We start from the raw sequence: 17,510 nt of genomic DNA, 5'->3' as shown, positions 1-17,510 counted from the left end.
GAAGCTGCTGCTGCTTACATCAGCATTTAACCTACTATTTTCTAATCAAACTTTAAAGTTAGTTCAAAAAGATCTAGTGATATCAATGTATGGAAATTGATTTTGTTCCTGATGAACCATAGTTACACACCAAGATTCAATTTCTGTAATTTCCTCATCCTTATATAGCATCTACTTAACCTTGTGAAGTTATGAAGGTAGATATAAAGGAATGGCACGCAGACTTCACATCTGATTCACTCTCAACTCATTTCAAAATACCTACTTTAAACCTTTCTATATGTGATCAGTAAGATGATACCTTTTATATGCACACAAAGAGTAAAAAGTGAATTCAAGAACTGTGTATGGTTTGAGAAACATGCACATGGGTATTTGAGACAACTATGCCCCCTCTGCATTTAGCATTATCAGAACAAAGGTTAATTTTAAGATGGTAATATGCATACTCTTAGCTTTTTACCAGGAATGTTTCAGTTATTATTCTCTATTACACAATGTAAATGAATACAGTGCTAATTCTCCTTGAAGGATAATGTTCTTGAATGATGATTTAAGATGGCATTAATTTAAATGATTTCTGAGACACTCACTTCATCACTGAATATAGACATATATCTCTTACAATAAAACACTCATGTACGTACAGACAGCATGCTCTCCAGGCTGATTAGACATTGCTAGAGCTCCAATTTTTAAGGAAGTGTTTTATGCTATGGAAATAAGTGTTCTTAAGTCATGACATTATAATGTTTATAGTAAAGTTTCATATTCATATTAGTCTCAATCACGAAGAGAACTATTTAAGACTCCTACCATATTACAAATTTTGACACTGACAAGTTGTTGTGATAAAGTCCCTAGCTAAAATGTGTAATTCACTGGCTCTCATGTATCAGAAGATAGATGGGCTGATTTTTGCTCCTCCAGTACTTCTAGTTAATTCAGCAATTTCAACCAGCTCACTAGAAACCCCACTGATCAGCATATGAATATCGTACTTTGAGCAGCTATCTCAGCACTGTGGATTGCACTCCAAGTGGAGCTGCACTACTTCCCAGAGTCCTTTTGGTACAACAGTGTGGGACACTGCATACAAAGTCAGAGGCCAACAGGACTTGCTCCATGGCTTTTCCCAGCCAATCATTCCGACTTAAAAGTGAAGGCCAGTTAACTATTAATTTTAATGTTTCTTAAAATATATGAATGGGTCTGCAATAAATTGCTGAGCAATTTTTGAAATGGAGCCCCAAATCTCAGCAACATAATCCCAAAGATGGTGACTCTTGAACAGGCATTTATGTAAGAGCAAAATTTGAAATGTTTGCCTTCAGCAGTTAAATAAAACGATTCATGTAGTGCTCCAGTGCAACCAAAGAAGACCAAGACCCCATCTTACTGTGCTTTAACACAGTAATAAATTACAGGAACTACTGTCTACGTCCACAGGAATATTCCATTTCTAAACTATCTGTATCAAGCAAATTGCGAGCATAAAACTACTTGTAGGCACAAGATGCCAATAAAAGAATGCATGAAGCTTTCAACAAACTGTCTTCCTAGCAGACAGAGATCAACAACTGAGGGAGCACACATGGAAATAAGAACAATCTGTACTGCAGTGAGCCTGGAAGATAATTTTATAATTAATCTCCTCTGTGAAGAGAAAAAAACAACCCGAACCAACCTATTTCCAAAGGAAAACAGCTTACTGGAGTGAGTGCTTGTATCTAGCTTTCTCTGTAATGTGAAATCATGGTGTGTCCTCAGCTGACATAAAGCATAAAGGGCTGCACAGTGTTCAGGGGTGCCACACTTTGGTTACAGCCTCTGTTTTCCATTGGAATCACTCCACCAAATACATGCTTTCTATTCATAGGAGAAATCAAAATATCATAACTCAAATTCATCCAGATAGGTATCATAATGGTGTTCAGCTGTATATTGCCATGTCTTGGGGGGGAGGGGGAAGAGCACAACTCAAAACAGTTACAGTACTTTCAGTGGTATGCTGAGTCTCCTGTGTTTAATGATACACACACTTATACTTGTAATCCGAAATGGAAAAGTTATTTTAGCTAATCCCAACTGAGAAAATTGGCAGGTTTATGTTAATCCTAGCAATAAAAAGTTATTACAGGCATATTCAGGAACTCCAGGTTCTAACAGAATTGTCAGTATGAATTTTCAATTTAGATAGAAGTCAGTAATCTCTGTTAACTTAAATAGTTATACATTTCAGTTGCTTTTTTGTTTGCTACATCATTTTCTGTTATTGATAATACCTCATGTTGATGTTACTACCTCAACAAGCATCAACATACAGTACAATATTCCATACTCTTTTGGATTAAAGTTTTTTACTCATATCCCGAAACTTCAACACAATCTTCACCTCTCATATTTATGAAGAATAAATAATAAATGAGACAACTGCAGTAAAAATTTTAAGGCAGAGGGCTGGGGCTGTTACTGATGTGGCAAAATTCTATCAGCATGCAATTAGCACAGGTGCATCAACTTCACCATTATTTTATCAGTGTTCAGAAGTGACTTCCTAATGGAAATATTTTTCTTACTTCTCAGACAACTGATGTGGTTTATCTCTAGCACGTGACAGAGTCCTATGGTTTCACATAGGAAAACAGCACTTCACCTCCAACCCCAGGACACTGCCCAACAGACAGAGGGTCAGAGCTCAAACAGCTGCACAGAAAAGAAACTGCCTGCGTGGGGGCTGACTGCATTTTCCTTGAATAAGCAGAAACAAATGAGAAGGGAAAAAAAAGAAGATGAGTTGCACTGCAAATGTTGCTGCACAAACAAACTGAACTGATTAACTTGCAATTTTGCCTCATGCCTTGTCACCACTAAAGCACATACAGAGAGTGCCACAAATCTAGTCACACTGGTGCTTTTAGTTATGATAAAGTCCTTGGGATGTCTAATGTCTCTAACTGGAATCCAGTTTGCTGCTGATGGTGGCTATGATTTCCAGTGCAGAGGAAAGGTTATCCAAAATCAAAATCTGTAAGTGACACTGATAACTGAGCTGTTACTGAATTTCACAAACATTACAGCAGGTTAAACAGGTATATTCGATACATGTTCAAAGGTGATGTGGTCACTGTAATACAAATACTAACCTTAACGACAACCAAAAGAAAAAAATCAATTCCTTCACCTGGTTTTCATGACATATTAGGCTTCTATGCTTCCTTATCACCAGGAGTACTTTCTGCTTTCTTGCCTATAGGCACACTTAATGAGGCATCTTAAGAACATACTGAATTTTAAAAAGGACAGTGCAAATAAATAGCATTTATGTTTTATCACGTTCTAATTAAATAATGAGGGAAATTAATTTAGCCTTTATCTACTGATTGATGAAGAGTGCTGTGCTGATTAATGAAGAGTACTTTAGGAAGACAGAAGATAATTTTAACATAATTCAGGATTTTAAAGAACTGTAGGCCTGGGATGAATCACATAACTCATCACACTGATGCTCCTGACCAAAGAAAACATCATGCTTTTAAATCCACAACACTACTTTTGGGTCACAGCCTGCTTGGTGTCCACTACCTGTTACCTCAGCTGTCATTTCTTAGCCTGTGTTTCATTTAGATTATTACTCATATGAAAGTGTCAATACAATAAGGACAAAGGCAAAGAAGGTTATCAATATAGATTCTGTTCCCAAAAAGTTTGTGAATCACTATCACATATTGACATAACCCTCTTTCTATCATATCCCTGTCTATAATAAAAATATGGAGCAGCATCAGAAGCTGAATTTGCCTGCGATGCATTCAGAACATTGTCTGCATTTGAAAGTGAATCTCTGATACATTTGAAGCTGTACAAGTTATTTACGTCTCTCATGTTTATTACACTTACAACATGCCATCCTAGCTCCATTCTGAAAATGCCATGTGAAGTAGTGTCAGAAGTCATCCAAAAGTCAAAATGATTTCTGACAACTAGTGTTTTTCTCCTAGTAAGCTTTGTTATCTTCTGAAAAACTAAAATGGTTATGACATGATTCATTCTGAACAGCCATGCTGACTGGTATTTATCTCCTGGTTGTTGTCTAGATGCTTAATGCTTTTTGATTATTTCTTCAAGTTTTCAGGTTATATTGCCTGTCTCAAAATTTCATGTTTCTTCTTTTTAAAATGGTACCATATTTTCACTATCATTACAGGATGGAGAATCCTTACAGGAAAACCCTGAAATTATTTCCCTTGGCTCTCTACCTAAGATGAAATTTCTGGAGCTCAGCTACTTTGAAATAATTTAAATAAAGATTTGTGTCTGCTCTCGCTGGATTAATCCACGTTCTTAAGCCATTATTACTAATGCTAAGGGTGTTAATGCAACTCAGCATCCTAGTGAACACTAACACAAAAATGACATTAAGAAAATGGGGTTTCTGATTTTTTAGAGCAGTTAGTTGGTAATTTCCCCACCTGAGCAGAAAACTAATTCCTTGATCACCATAGGGCCTTTGGAAACTTTTATCATTCAACATAAAAATTATGTTTGTTCAAACTTGTAAACATTTAATAGAAAATACATATTTCTCCATCTTCTGCATACTTTCTTCCTGAGCAGGTTCACATGAAGGTTGAGTTCTCTTTTATGTGTTGTACTCAGCACATTAACCCAGACCACATAGAACAAGAGATGACAGGTAGCCATATTCATGCTAGCACACCTGCAGCTAGCTTGCTTATCTTTGCATTACAGTGCACAGCATCCCCTATCATAATTCAGCATAAAGACATCAGACTCAAGGATATTTTTACTGACTTCTTTCTTTAAGATACTTTAATTTCCATCTTCTTTAGTTCACTGATTTGTGGTACTATATTCTGAGGTTAATATGTAAGTTCTCTGCAGTGACAGTCTTACACTAAGGAAAAAAGTATTTATCTTTAAATTTAATTTTGCCCTTCAATTATATACTACAGCTATCATTTTGAATGAGCTGCTGAAGATAAACCACCAATTATAATATCAACAAAGTAATGGACCACTTCTTTTTGCTTCCAGTATTTTTCAGTCTCTGAAGACCTTTGTGTTTGAAATAATTATGTTATTGGTATTTCTGCTGTAGTTAAAGGCCACTCTATGAAACGTGAAAAATGTACTCAAGACTAAAGGAAATTATTAGACTTTAAGTCCCTTCCTAAATATTTCGAGCTTAAAAATGACTGTTCTACCGACAACTATAGACACACTGTGAGAATATATTTATTTCAAGAAACTAGTACTGTGCATTTGCAATAGGGATGGGCTGAGTACTATTTTAGTTGATTTCTCCAATTATTAAGGATAAGTGCAATGTAATACATACTTAAATATAACACTTAGAATGGATATAATGAATCTGAACAAAAGGTGGTTTTGAAAGAATAATCTGAAAAATGCTAAAGGTTAAGAGGTAAATAACAGAACATGAATGTTGTAGATTATGAGTCTGGCACCAAGTAGCTGATGGAAAACTAATGAGCATATAATCCAATTTTGCAGCTTCTTCATTTTCAATGAAGCACTGAAGGAAAACAAACACAAAACTATAGTCATTAAACTCACTGAGACAAATTAATTTTTGTAAGCTGTGGAGTACAAAGGATACACGTTACTGGTGAACTTGATTTGCCCCTTTTTCTTAAAAAAGCAAAACAAAAAGAAAAATCATTTGAAACTGTACTATAGAGCTTCAAAAGAAAGCTAGAGAATTTGTTGCCCTGATTTGGTGTATCTCAGTGTGTTTGCAATTAGTATGAGAGATTGCCCAGACAAACACATCTGCACCTACTGTACACACACAGCATATCTGGGATTTCAGGTGCATCAGGTGACACATCCATACATTGTAGAGCTGACATGCCTCTGCTATAACAAAAATCATTTGTATCTGCAGACAGTAACACATCCAGTGAGTCAGCAGGGAAAGACCTGAATAAGTATGTTGAACTCTGGTGCATTTGAAAGGCATCAGATACACTGGGAATCTTAAGGGTTTTGACACAAACCAGTACCCAAAATACGCCATATACCAAACAGGCTGTGGGATGGCTATAAATGCAGCACAGAAATCCAGAAAACTTAATTTTTTATAGATTTTCAGATGGAAAAAGGAGATACGACTTGAAAAACCCAGACACATCATAGCCAGAACCACTGAGATCTTGTTCTGGACTTTTTCTGAAAATCACTGATTGGATTGCCAAGGGGACAGAAAACTCTACCGTGTCTCAATTCAGTATTACATTATAATTTGATTTCTATTTCTTTCCCTGGAATTCTGATTAGCTATTTAATGTGGTATGATCTTTGAAAATGTATGATCTCACTTGTATCTATTTTCTGATAGCATTACTGATTCAACCTGATTTAGCCATTTTTATTTCTGTATTTTCTGAACTAAATGTTCAATTCTGAATGTAATCCAATATTCTGCTAAATTTAATATCTCTCCTAAGCATTTATGAAGATGCATTGACAGAATCAAAGACAAACAGTATATTTAGCCAATCAGCTGCCATCATTTTCTAGCTGGGCTTGGACTTTTAAAGAATAGGTGCTTTACATTTTAATAATATATGATATTAAACTGAGAAATGTTTTTCTAAAAAAATCTCTAACTAAAATAGTGACAATTGCAGCATTCGCATAAGTGATAAATATGCGCATCAACAAATGCATTACTATTTTGCTAAAATCACATGCATATAAAATAGATATTTTCCTAAGTAAATATCAAAAAAGTGTTTCAACCTAACATAATCCATATTAAAAGGCAGTAAGGAATGATATCTTAAAAAACAGTATGGGTACTTGTAAGTGAGCCAGCTAACAGAGTTCTGGAGTGGGAGGAATAATTTCATATTTCCATGAAAAGGCAGAGAAATTAGTTTGTGTTCATTATTTGCATTCAGATTATAAAGGCTCAATACTGCACTCATTTAATCAGCTTTTAGTTTAGTAATTTGTCTAGAATTGTATGGTCCTTGTCAAATTGTCTTCTGATTCATTCCTACTTAGTAATTTAATGTACAAAGTATAAAGAGAAACAAGACCTAAAGACTTGTATCATCTAAGATTTCATACCACAAGATATTTTAGCTACTGGTTCACAGGAAAATTGGTTTATTTTTCATGTATTATGTTTGCGAATGATCAGGAAGCTGAATTTGTCACATCAGTGCTGTGCAAACAGTGCATCATGGCCACAAAGCTAATAAGAAGTAGAAAACTCCATAGCACCACCCAATACAGTTAGAAAACTCCACACTCCCACCTACTACAGTTGACTGTAGTAAACTACAGTTTATATGCAGATACCAAACAGGGAAGAAATGGAAGGCAAAGTAAGACCAGGATCATAAGAGCTGTATAAAATTAAACATTTCTATACTGCCATTTGAACAAAAATTATATGAAGAACATAATCAGCATTTGTAATGCTTCTGTCATCACACTGCCACTTCCCCTTGCAGGCTATCAACGACCACCAGCTCATTCCTTGGAATGAACACCAACGGCTCAGATGAATATTTCCAGTCTACAAACCATGCAGAGCAAACGTTCCGCAAGATGGAGAACTACCTGCAGCAGAAGCAGCTGTGTGATGTTCTACTTATAGTTGGAGACCAAAAGATTCCAGCTCATAGGTACATTTTCCAGTATTGTTTACATGTCTTCAAAGCCTGAAATTTCCAAATGCTACTTCAATTTATGCCTACGCTGTTCAGCTATGAAAGAACAGTTACTATAATTAGGACATCAGCTAACAACAGAATAAATTATGTGATCAATGTTTCAAAATCATTATTTCAAATAGAAAGAAATTCAAATATAAACCATTGCTACTGCCCATCTTCCCTTTTTGCTGCTGTCAAACTACAGCAAGTAGTTTCTATGGGAGAAAATTAGATTACTAATTACCCTTATCTTTGTTGCTCACTGCTATAAGATCTGAATCCTATGCAAAATACGTTTCTAATGCACACACAATTTATTAGCCAATAATATTGAATTTCATGCTTGCTACTGAGCTTATGAAGTGATTTGAAGTCTTCCTAAAGCACATTTTTTTTCAAGGTTGGTCCTCAGTGCAGTGTCTGATTATTTTGCCGCAATGTTTACTAATGATGTGCGTGAAGCAAAACAAGAGGAGATCAAGATGGAAGGAGTAGACCCTGATGCACTGAAAGCTTTGGTGCGCTATGCCTACACAGGTAATTTTTCCTGTTACCCACATCACTGTTGTAAAGGAAGATCAAATCTATTCAGTGCATGCATAATTGTCACTTCTTCCATTTAATTCTAGTGCATAAATCATGCATATGTGATATAAACCTTTCTCTAGAGAGGATGAATAAACATTACTGACTTATATAATAACTTATTCTAGAAGATATGCAGAAGTTGACATATAAATTCATACTGGACATCTGTCTCAAGCTAGGCACAAATTATTTCAGGAATTTTAATGAGAAAAGAATGTATCTTGACTGTTGACTCACATAGTGACACAGAAGAGTGTACCATGAACCTTTCCCTCATGGGTAGCTAGAGAAATGGTCTCCCTGGGTGGCAGCTACTTGGTTCGGTCAAAGCGCTTGAGTAGAAATAATCAGAGGAAAAGAAGAATACGACCCATGAGTAGAGCAACTTTTACCAGGCAAAAGTGTCAACACATTCTGAAAAAAGCTTAGCTATGTTCTCTTGCAAAATTATTTTACCATAATGAAATATTTTAATACCAGAAAGCTATATGTGTATTTTTCCCCTATTTATTTTCTCCCATTTTCAACATTTACCCCTGTATTGCTGAATCTGAAATGGTTGAACCAAAGACCCAAAAATACCAAGACAGAGAACTGTGAAATCCCTTCCATCTGCTCTACAGTGAAAAGTGGAAAAACACTGCAGAACATGATTGCTCTGGTAGTACATATTTCAATTAGAAAGATCCACATCAATCAAACCTTTTGAAGATTCTGGAAGTCTGCACATTGCAGTATTTGGGAAGCTTCTCAATGCAGATGGCAACTATTCCAGCCAGGGAGACAAAAGGGAAACCCTTTTCCCCCCTACCAATTGGTGCAGTTCTGTAACAAAAAAATGCCCATATCTCAAAAAGGAAAAAATTACTGTCCCAGGAAGTAACAACACTTCACTGACCAGAATAACAACTTTATGAATATTTGCTTGTACACTGATGCATCCTCCCAGCTAACTGCTAGTATCAGTATCAGTCACTACGTCCTTGTCACCTGGTGACCCACATAGGACATTGCTTGTTCGCTTTTGAGTGAAAGAATGCAATGTCAATATGGAGACAGGGAGGTTGGAATATCTATCACAGGTATCTATCAGTACTTGCATAGTCTTTTTACAATGATACAAGGAAACAAAGACCTTATTATATTCACCATACTGGATTTAGCATAACTTACAAATCAGGGACTTCATCTGTTAGGTCAGGCACTTCACTGGACTTGCATAAAGAGCGATTATCTTGAGGTTAAGCAACCTGCAACCCAGATCAATAATGTGTTTCTGTATACAAAATAGACCCTGTTTGTGGGTACAAAGCAAGGGGATAAATATAGGGGCAAGAGGGAATGTTGAATAACATCTCTAATGCAGTGATATTGTGCTACTCAATTAGCATACATTACCTGAGGAAATAGATTAGTACGAGCACCATGAAGCAGGGCAGTGGGCTGCTTATTATCCACATGTATCTCAAAACAATCCCACTCCATTAAATTTTATCTCTTTTAGGTGACTAAATGCAAAACCACATGAATATATATATATAAGTCTATGAAAGCAAACACCAGACTATAAAACAGTGTAAACTTCCATGTGAAAATAGGATTCCCTCTTTGCTTTGAGGCATTATATTGTAACATTTATTTATAAGAACATGCACCAATTTTGCTGTATACATTCAGTGAATGCTCTGATTTGCATGGTGACAACCAAACCTCAAACATTGCCCTACTCTGCACCCTGCCATCCCTTCCTCATTTCTTGCAGAATTTGGAAGGTATTGTTTAAGTTACAGAGCAAAGATCATCAGGAAGAGATGGGACTGTGCTAAGGTAAAGACTGCTATGGAAAATTAAGATTTCCTACTGCTTCTGTCACAGGTTTTCATGTGATGATAACCAATCCTCTAAGCTGAGTACTACTTTTTTCCTAGATAATGAAATACAAATATGACTTTCAGAGATGAGAGCTATAACTTTCAGAACTGCTTATATATTCTGCTGAAATAAATCATAAGTGAACTCTGAACAAGAAAACTTTTACAGTTCTACTCCAATGATAATTTTAACTACAGTCTCCCAATACCACCCTTCTCATATTAAACTGAGATGTGTATTAACCCCTCACAGTTCTTTTTTCAGAATAGGACTTTAGTGCTGTGTATCAACCAGGGAAATGAGCCATCCACTGAGCAGCAAGGATGGAAGATCTTATGAAATTAACACCTTCCAATCTATGAACATTATAAAACTCTCATGCCATGTACTAATTTCATTAAAAATTTAAATAGAGAAGTACACAATGAAAGAAAGTAGGTTTCCTGCACACACTGCTGGCATTTCCTAGCTTTTAAAATTGAAATTCTTGTGTGTAATATAAACTTCTGATATTTTTATGCATTAATATATTAATTTTAGAAAAGGTTTTTCTCTAATGACACCTTTTATTTTTTTTCAGACAAAGTCAGATCTAATACTGTTATAGATCCAATTAAAATGTTCCAATCACTCTATTCAAAACTCACCAGATTTTTTAAGTCTGTTAAAACATATATTTATAGAATCCTTCAGCAAGAAAGAAAAGTGTATCTGTGAATCACAGGACACTCCCAATCTTTCAAAGAAGGAAAAAAACTGGGGAGAGGGAAGCTTTCAAGTAATAAAAATACAAACACATGACTGACAACTATTTTTTTCCCCCATATGCAAACTACACAGGTATTCTAGAGTTAAAGGAAGACACTATAGAAAGTTTGCTAGCTGCAGCTTGTCTTCTCCAGCTATCCCAGGTTATCGAGGTATGCTGCAACTTCCTCATGAAGCAGCTCCATCCTTCTAATTGCTTGGGGATTCGCTCCTTTGGAGATGCTCAGGGCTGCACAGAGCTCCTGAAGGTGGCACACACATACACTATGGTAAGATGAACAATCTAACTACTCTGCTATTTTAATGTTAACAGAAAGTGTAAATGCTTTCATGGAAAAGATATGGGCTTTGGCAAAGCAGAGCCAGTTGAGCCATGCTTGGGGCTGCTGCTCTCTCCAAGACAGATGCAGTGGCTCTGCTCTTGCTATGCTGTCAGGGTTAGTTCTGCAAAGTCCCTGATGCATGGACATCTCTACCCAGTTCAGTCTCCAAAGGGAAATTTAAGAGCTGTGACTGTTATGGAAGCATTGGAAAAAGAGAAAAGCATGCTGAGAAATATAAATCTGTTTTTCTCACTTCAGAGTGTTGCCTTGTAGAAGGATGTACTTACTGAACTTCAGTATGCAGTATGATAAGCTTGATGTATGTGTTTCCTCAAAAAACCCACAACCTTAACAGGGCTAATGTCAAGAGGCAAACACCAATGACCCATTCTTATGCTTTTGATTCAACACACAAAATTCAAAACCTGATTTTAAGATGAAACACGTGCAAAAAGAGACAAAATAAAGAATGAATCAGAAAGATTTGGAATGCTAAAAAGAAATGTACCCCTGACTGGAGCATAATCCTCTGGCTTAAAGCAAGAAATGAATATTCAGAGCGTGGGAAACAGAGAAGCAAGATAGCTTGCTGTGAAACGAAATCAAGGGATATATATTCAGGGCAACAAGATGTGCTATATAGCAACTTTAAACACAAAAAGAAGAGCAACTGCTGCAGCTAAATAAATATAAAAAGAACTACTTGTTAGGATACACATGGCAGATTTATGCTTGAAATATTAGTGTATTGTGTCAAAACCAGTTTAGAGGCTTCATATACTGACAGCATTCCAGCAAGAGCACACTTGTACACTTTCACATGCTGAAATAAATGACAGTGGCCTTTGCAGATTGAGGGCACTGGTTGTGCTCCCTCCTGTTATACTAATGGATTATTTGTTTAGCAGCAATCTGGATTCCTTTTATATTTCAAGTCTGAGAAAGGACATTTAAGACAGAGGTTCACTCAGCCACTACAGAACAGTATACACTATTCCATACTCAGCTAAAATCTCCCCTCTCCTGTGCAGCCTCTTTTCTCCCACCAGCCTTAGCACACAGGCATCAACTTTAAGCATTTAAAATTCACAGCCCAGATTTCTGAAAAACTCAACTAAAACCATGTGGTTACACATATGGTGTTATAATGTCAGACAATAAGAGAGCCTTATGTAGTTAAGACTTTTCCTTTGCTTAAAACTGTGCCACAGAAATGGCATTTGGGTCACATAGAGAATACACTCTACATGAAGTATCACGATGAATCAATGAGACTCAGCAGTACTGTGCATACAGGCTTTACACTATGTCTTCCTGAAAATAGCTGGGAGCATTTCCACCTCTAGAACCACCTCCTGTATCTTATGTGTAACAGAGGCTGAGAATGCTGCCACAAAAGAAGACCAGGCATGTCATAAAACCACCTACCAGGTTTGCAGCTACTGACAGTTTAGAGCCAGAAAAGGAAATCTGCAGCTCCATCAAATAACCTTAAAGAAAATATTCTTTTAAGCCCTCAAAGTGATTTTAAAGAACACGTGGGGGAATAAGAGATCATAACAATGTATAAACACCGGAGTGTTGTGGAAGAAGAAAAATAAAAACATTCTGCTTTGTTTCATGCCAAGCTCACCCACTTGAAATGTGTATGTTAGGGGAAGACCATAATGTTGTGCTGTAAACATAGACCATGCAAATGAACTAGTAGTATTTGAACAACCTGAGGAGATAATCAGCTGTAAACATCACATACATTCAATAAAAGCAGAGACAATGGAGACCTTCCTTTTCAATTACTTTAACCATTGATGCAAAATATTAACAGTTTCCTGCCTGGTATCTTTTTGTGTAGATAGAGCTTCTTCTGATACACATGTTGTTCTATATTTGTAACTACATGTGGACTGGCCTTCCTGTTCCTATTCTCTGATTGTCACAAAATATTAAAGCAGGATATGCATAACAGAGCAAAGTTAACATCTCCTTAAATCACTGATTCTTCTGTATTCTATATCCTGGGTACTCTTGAAAGAGTTACACAAAGCTAAGAAACTACTGAAAATAAATAATAAAAACATCAGCTACCATAAAATCTCTCCACCTGTCCAATTTCAGTCTGGGTCCCAAATATGATATATTCCTTCCAGGTACATAAATTAACATCTCCAATGCAGACATTAATACTTACACATGTATTTCTTTGCATGTAACATATAAACCCCAACTCTCAACAAAATTTCTTTCTTCCTTTGGAGTTAGCACAAGTAAGGATACCTAATGTATTTTAATATCAATTCTAATACAGTTGTAACTTGAGTGTGCAACCTATTCTTCATATGAAAAATATTTCTTTGAAACATTCTAGGGATTTAATACTTGTTGCCATTTCTGGAGCTGGTGAGTTTTACAACAGTAATTAAAGACTGCAAGTCCTTTGCTGGGACAGGTTCAATTGGCAAACCCCTAAGACTGGACATACTGACAGGAAGCCTGACAAGCACATCTGTAAGTGTGGCAGGGTGAAGAGGAACATTATTGTTCAGTTCTACAAGAGTAAGGCAGCAAAGAGCAACCAACATTTCCTTTAACTGGTCAAATGAGATGCAGTGGTCTTTAGAATATATATTGCATTTCAGTATCTGTGGAAGAGAACAGGAACAAAATATATGCAAAGTCTACATTATCCAAGAAAAAGTTATTTCAAGGTGTGAAAATCATCAGTGCATTGAAATCTCTATTTTTTTTACTGTTTAGGACCACTTTACAGAAGTAATAAAAAACCAGGAATTTCTGTTGCTACCTGCTAATGAAATTGCAAAGCTGCTATCTAGTGATGACATCAATGTTCCAGATGAAGAAGCCATATTCCAGGCATTAATGATGTGGGTGAGGCATGATTTGCAAAACCGGCAACAAGACCTAGGAATGCTTCTTTCTTACATTAGACTGCCTCTACTTTCACCACAGGTACGAATGTGAAGGGCTAACAGGAGCTTAACTACCAGCAGAAATGCTTGCCTCAAGCATCATTTAGAGAGAGAGTTATGTGAAAAGGCTGTGGGTTTGGCTGCAGTGTTTTGGTGGGGTTTTTTGGGTGTGCTAACCCCCGCCCCCCTTTTCTTTTTTAGCTGCATAGTAGATATGTATTGTTGGTATTGATGAAAAAAATCCCACCATTCAAGCTTAAATACTAGGCTCAGAATTGCCTCTAAAATGTCAGTCTAACAGTATTACAAAAGTACAGTGTTTCTTCTTTTGGGTAGCAACTACAGTATTTATTTTTCCTCTAATAACATAGCAACATAGATGTTATGCAAAGATATTTATTCACATTTACCAAACTGCAGGACAGATAAGGTACAATACTTATTTCTTTATTGTCAGAAAGCCCAGACAAAAATAAAAGGGTCTAGATTAATGCTGACTGATCCAAGCATTGACATTACTTGTCCTTTAAGACTGAAAGAGATATTTCATTAAATAAGTTCCAGAGATAGACATAACTGTTTTATAGTCAGCTGACACTGTTGTATCTGTGTTGTAGAGAATCTATGTATCACATCAGAAAAGCTTATAGGAGTATCAAGACTTTCAGGATGCTACAGCTATTTTATGGATCACCATGACTGAAGCCACAAATACTCAGTTTTGGATTACATATCAAAATACTATATACATTTGAAATATATTTAACAAACTGTGATATTCACAGAGATGTGTAGTATTTTTTGTTAGATTTGCTCACACTCATAACAAAATGAGTTTTGCATTCAGAGGGTGCACTACTGCACTTGCAATTTTAATCTTTCCTAAATGCTAAAAGAAAGTTTTTGGGGAAAAAACCCCCACATATAACGTCTTTTGCCTACCTTTATATTATTTTTCTTACATTAAAGCAGAGTTTCTAGCAAAGCTTCAGTGAGAGGGGAACTAAAAATGAGTTTTGTATCTCCAAGTACCTTAATTACTATCATACATACAATTTTAATGATTTAGGTATCTATATAAAGATCCTAATTTTTCATTTCTCAGTTACTAGCTGATCTAGAAAACAGTCCAATGTTTGCAGACGACCTAGAGTGTCAGAAACTTCTTATGGAGGCTATGAAGTACCACCTCCTACCAGAGAGACGGTCCATGATGCAAAGTCCTCGAACTAAGCCTAGAAAATCTACAGTGGGTGCACTTTACGCTGTAGGAGGTATGGATGCCACTAAAGGTAAGCTCAGAGATTAACTTCACTGTATTAATTTAACTGTATTAATGAATTGGATTACAGATACCCAGATAATATATGACAATTATTTAAAGACTTGTTAGGAAAACAGCAACTAAGGGTTGAAAAAGAAGAAAAATATAAACGCAGAACACAATCCTATGTATTAGATGTTTTTTCTTCTGGCAAGAATCATGTGTTTCTAAATGATGTACATGCATCTTGAAATGCAGACTAAAGAATTTTGATTCAGATAGTGATTTAAAAAAACAAGTTTCGTAAGAATTTGTGTATATAGTTTGACTTTACACTTCATAATAAAAAAGTAATATTCAGAATATTTTCAGATGCATTTAATGTTGCCTTAGAATCCTATGCTCTATTTTTTGACAAAGTTAGAAAGCTGAAAAAATTCTGAAAGAAATAAAAGTAAACCCAGAAAGCATTACTGACCTATAGAGAACACTTATCAACCTTCATTTATCAATCCTTACTATAAAATTTCAGCTGGAAAGATTTGTATTTTACCATGAATGCAACAGTATGTGCAGCTTTTTTCAAGGACTTCATACACAGGTTTTATTCAGGTTTGTGGCTGAAAGTTCAATGTTATAAAGATATTCCAGTTTTTATTATTTGATTTTCACAACTGCAATCAGCTTAGAGCTTTACATATTACACCGTTCTATTTAGTAAGCTGTATATTAGATCATTTTCTTAAATTCAAACCCACAGCTTGGAGCCAAAGAACTATAATTAGTTTAAAACCTAGCAACTTGCTGAACAGTATTACTTTAAGCTGTGTGAGTTCACTTTAAATAGAAATACAAGGAAGCTAACGCATTTCATGGTTGGCAAAAAGTTGCCGGTGACTGATTTTTCCTGTATGAGAGGTCTTGCAGTGCTACCTTACTGTCTCTGTGCAATCAAGTCAGGTGCACAATACACATTCATCACCATCACAACATGAAAATATTCATTCCTAAAATAATTCAGCAAAATGAAGTTAAACTGTAGCAATTAGTATAGTTTCATTTAAGATACTGATTATTTATGAATTAGCCAAGGATTGAAGGTAATCTTTATACTAACTTCTACCAAAATAAAAATAAATCTTTCCAATAGGCTTTTCTCAGTAAAGGTTATGCAAAGAAAGGGCTATTTCAGTCAACATCTGCCTTTCCTGTTGGTGCCTCTTTTACTTATTACCTTGGAACAAAGCCAATTGTTTGAACTTTTGCCTTTTGATGGTTAAGAAGAACAGCACTTCCTTTCCTCCCTGCTGTCCTCTACAGCTCTGACTCATACTTTGAACTTGTGCTGGATTGTAAGATAAAGGAAACTGCACCTAAAAGAACACGATTCACTGAAAGAACAGTTCTGAGAAGGGAGCAACAACCTCCCCTGGCAATAATATGCTTTCTGTGATTAAGAAAACTCTCAGGGAATGCCAGGTTTGGCTTTGTGCATATCTCAGGTGGTATATGAAGTCAAATCTCAACTTCAAATGATCAAAAGAAGATCAAAGAACTACTTTCGGCTGGTATTTTGAAAAACATGAATGTGCCTAAACCACATTTAACTTTCAAAAGCTACCTTCCAGCCTCTGTAAAAATTGCAGCCTACAAGCTATGCATGAACACACTGTATACCTTAATGTATTTTTCCTGTCTTTTAGTTAGTGTGCTGGTAAATTCTTTTGAAGTAAAGAAGTTTGGGGTACTCCCATATGAGCATAGAATAAATGAGAAGGAATCAAAGCAAGGAGCAAAGAGACTAACAAAATGGGAAGAACAGTCAAACAAATCCACTTACTCAAAAAGGGCAGGAAAGGGGAAAAAAGTAGACTTTTATTGTAGATGGATCTGGCAGTTTCTTTCCTAGTCTCTGCATCTGGAAAAGCATACAGATGAGAGAAAATAAATCCTGAGATAGGCTCTTATTTCACTAAATTACTTACGTATATCAGATGATCTCTATGAGATCCCTAAACCAAATGACACCTTTCTTTTCTCCTTTATTGCACGG

General features: G+C 36.0%; 1 protein-coding gene across 1 annotated transcript in view; it reads left to right on the top strand.

The window, feature by feature from the left end:
* KLHL4 (kelch like family member 4) overlaps positions 1 to 17,510 on the top strand; it is a 43,512-nt gene that overhangs the window by 16,381 nt on the left and 9,621 nt on the right. The window contains exons 2-6 of the mRNA XM_005148277.2: positions 7,512 to 7,685; positions 8,116 to 8,252; positions 11,016 to 11,212; positions 14,021 to 14,233; positions 15,299 to 15,485. Coding sequence (XP_005148334.1) covers positions 7,512 to 7,685; positions 8,116 to 8,252; positions 11,016 to 11,212; positions 14,021 to 14,233; positions 15,299 to 15,485 — 908 coding nt within the window. The remainder of the gene's footprint in view (positions 1 to 7,511; positions 7,686 to 8,115; positions 8,253 to 11,015; positions 11,213 to 14,020; positions 14,234 to 15,298; positions 15,486 to 17,510) is intronic.

The sequence above is a fragment of the Melopsittacus undulatus genome, chromosome 6 (assembly GCF_012275295.1).
Source record: "Melopsittacus undulatus isolate bMelUnd1 chromosome 6, bMelUnd1.mat.Z, whole genome shotgun sequence".
Classification (NCBI taxonomy): domain Eukaryota; kingdom Metazoa; phylum Chordata; class Aves; order Psittaciformes; family Psittaculidae; genus Melopsittacus; species Melopsittacus undulatus.
This window is presented reverse-complemented; position numbering and strand designations above follow the sequence as displayed.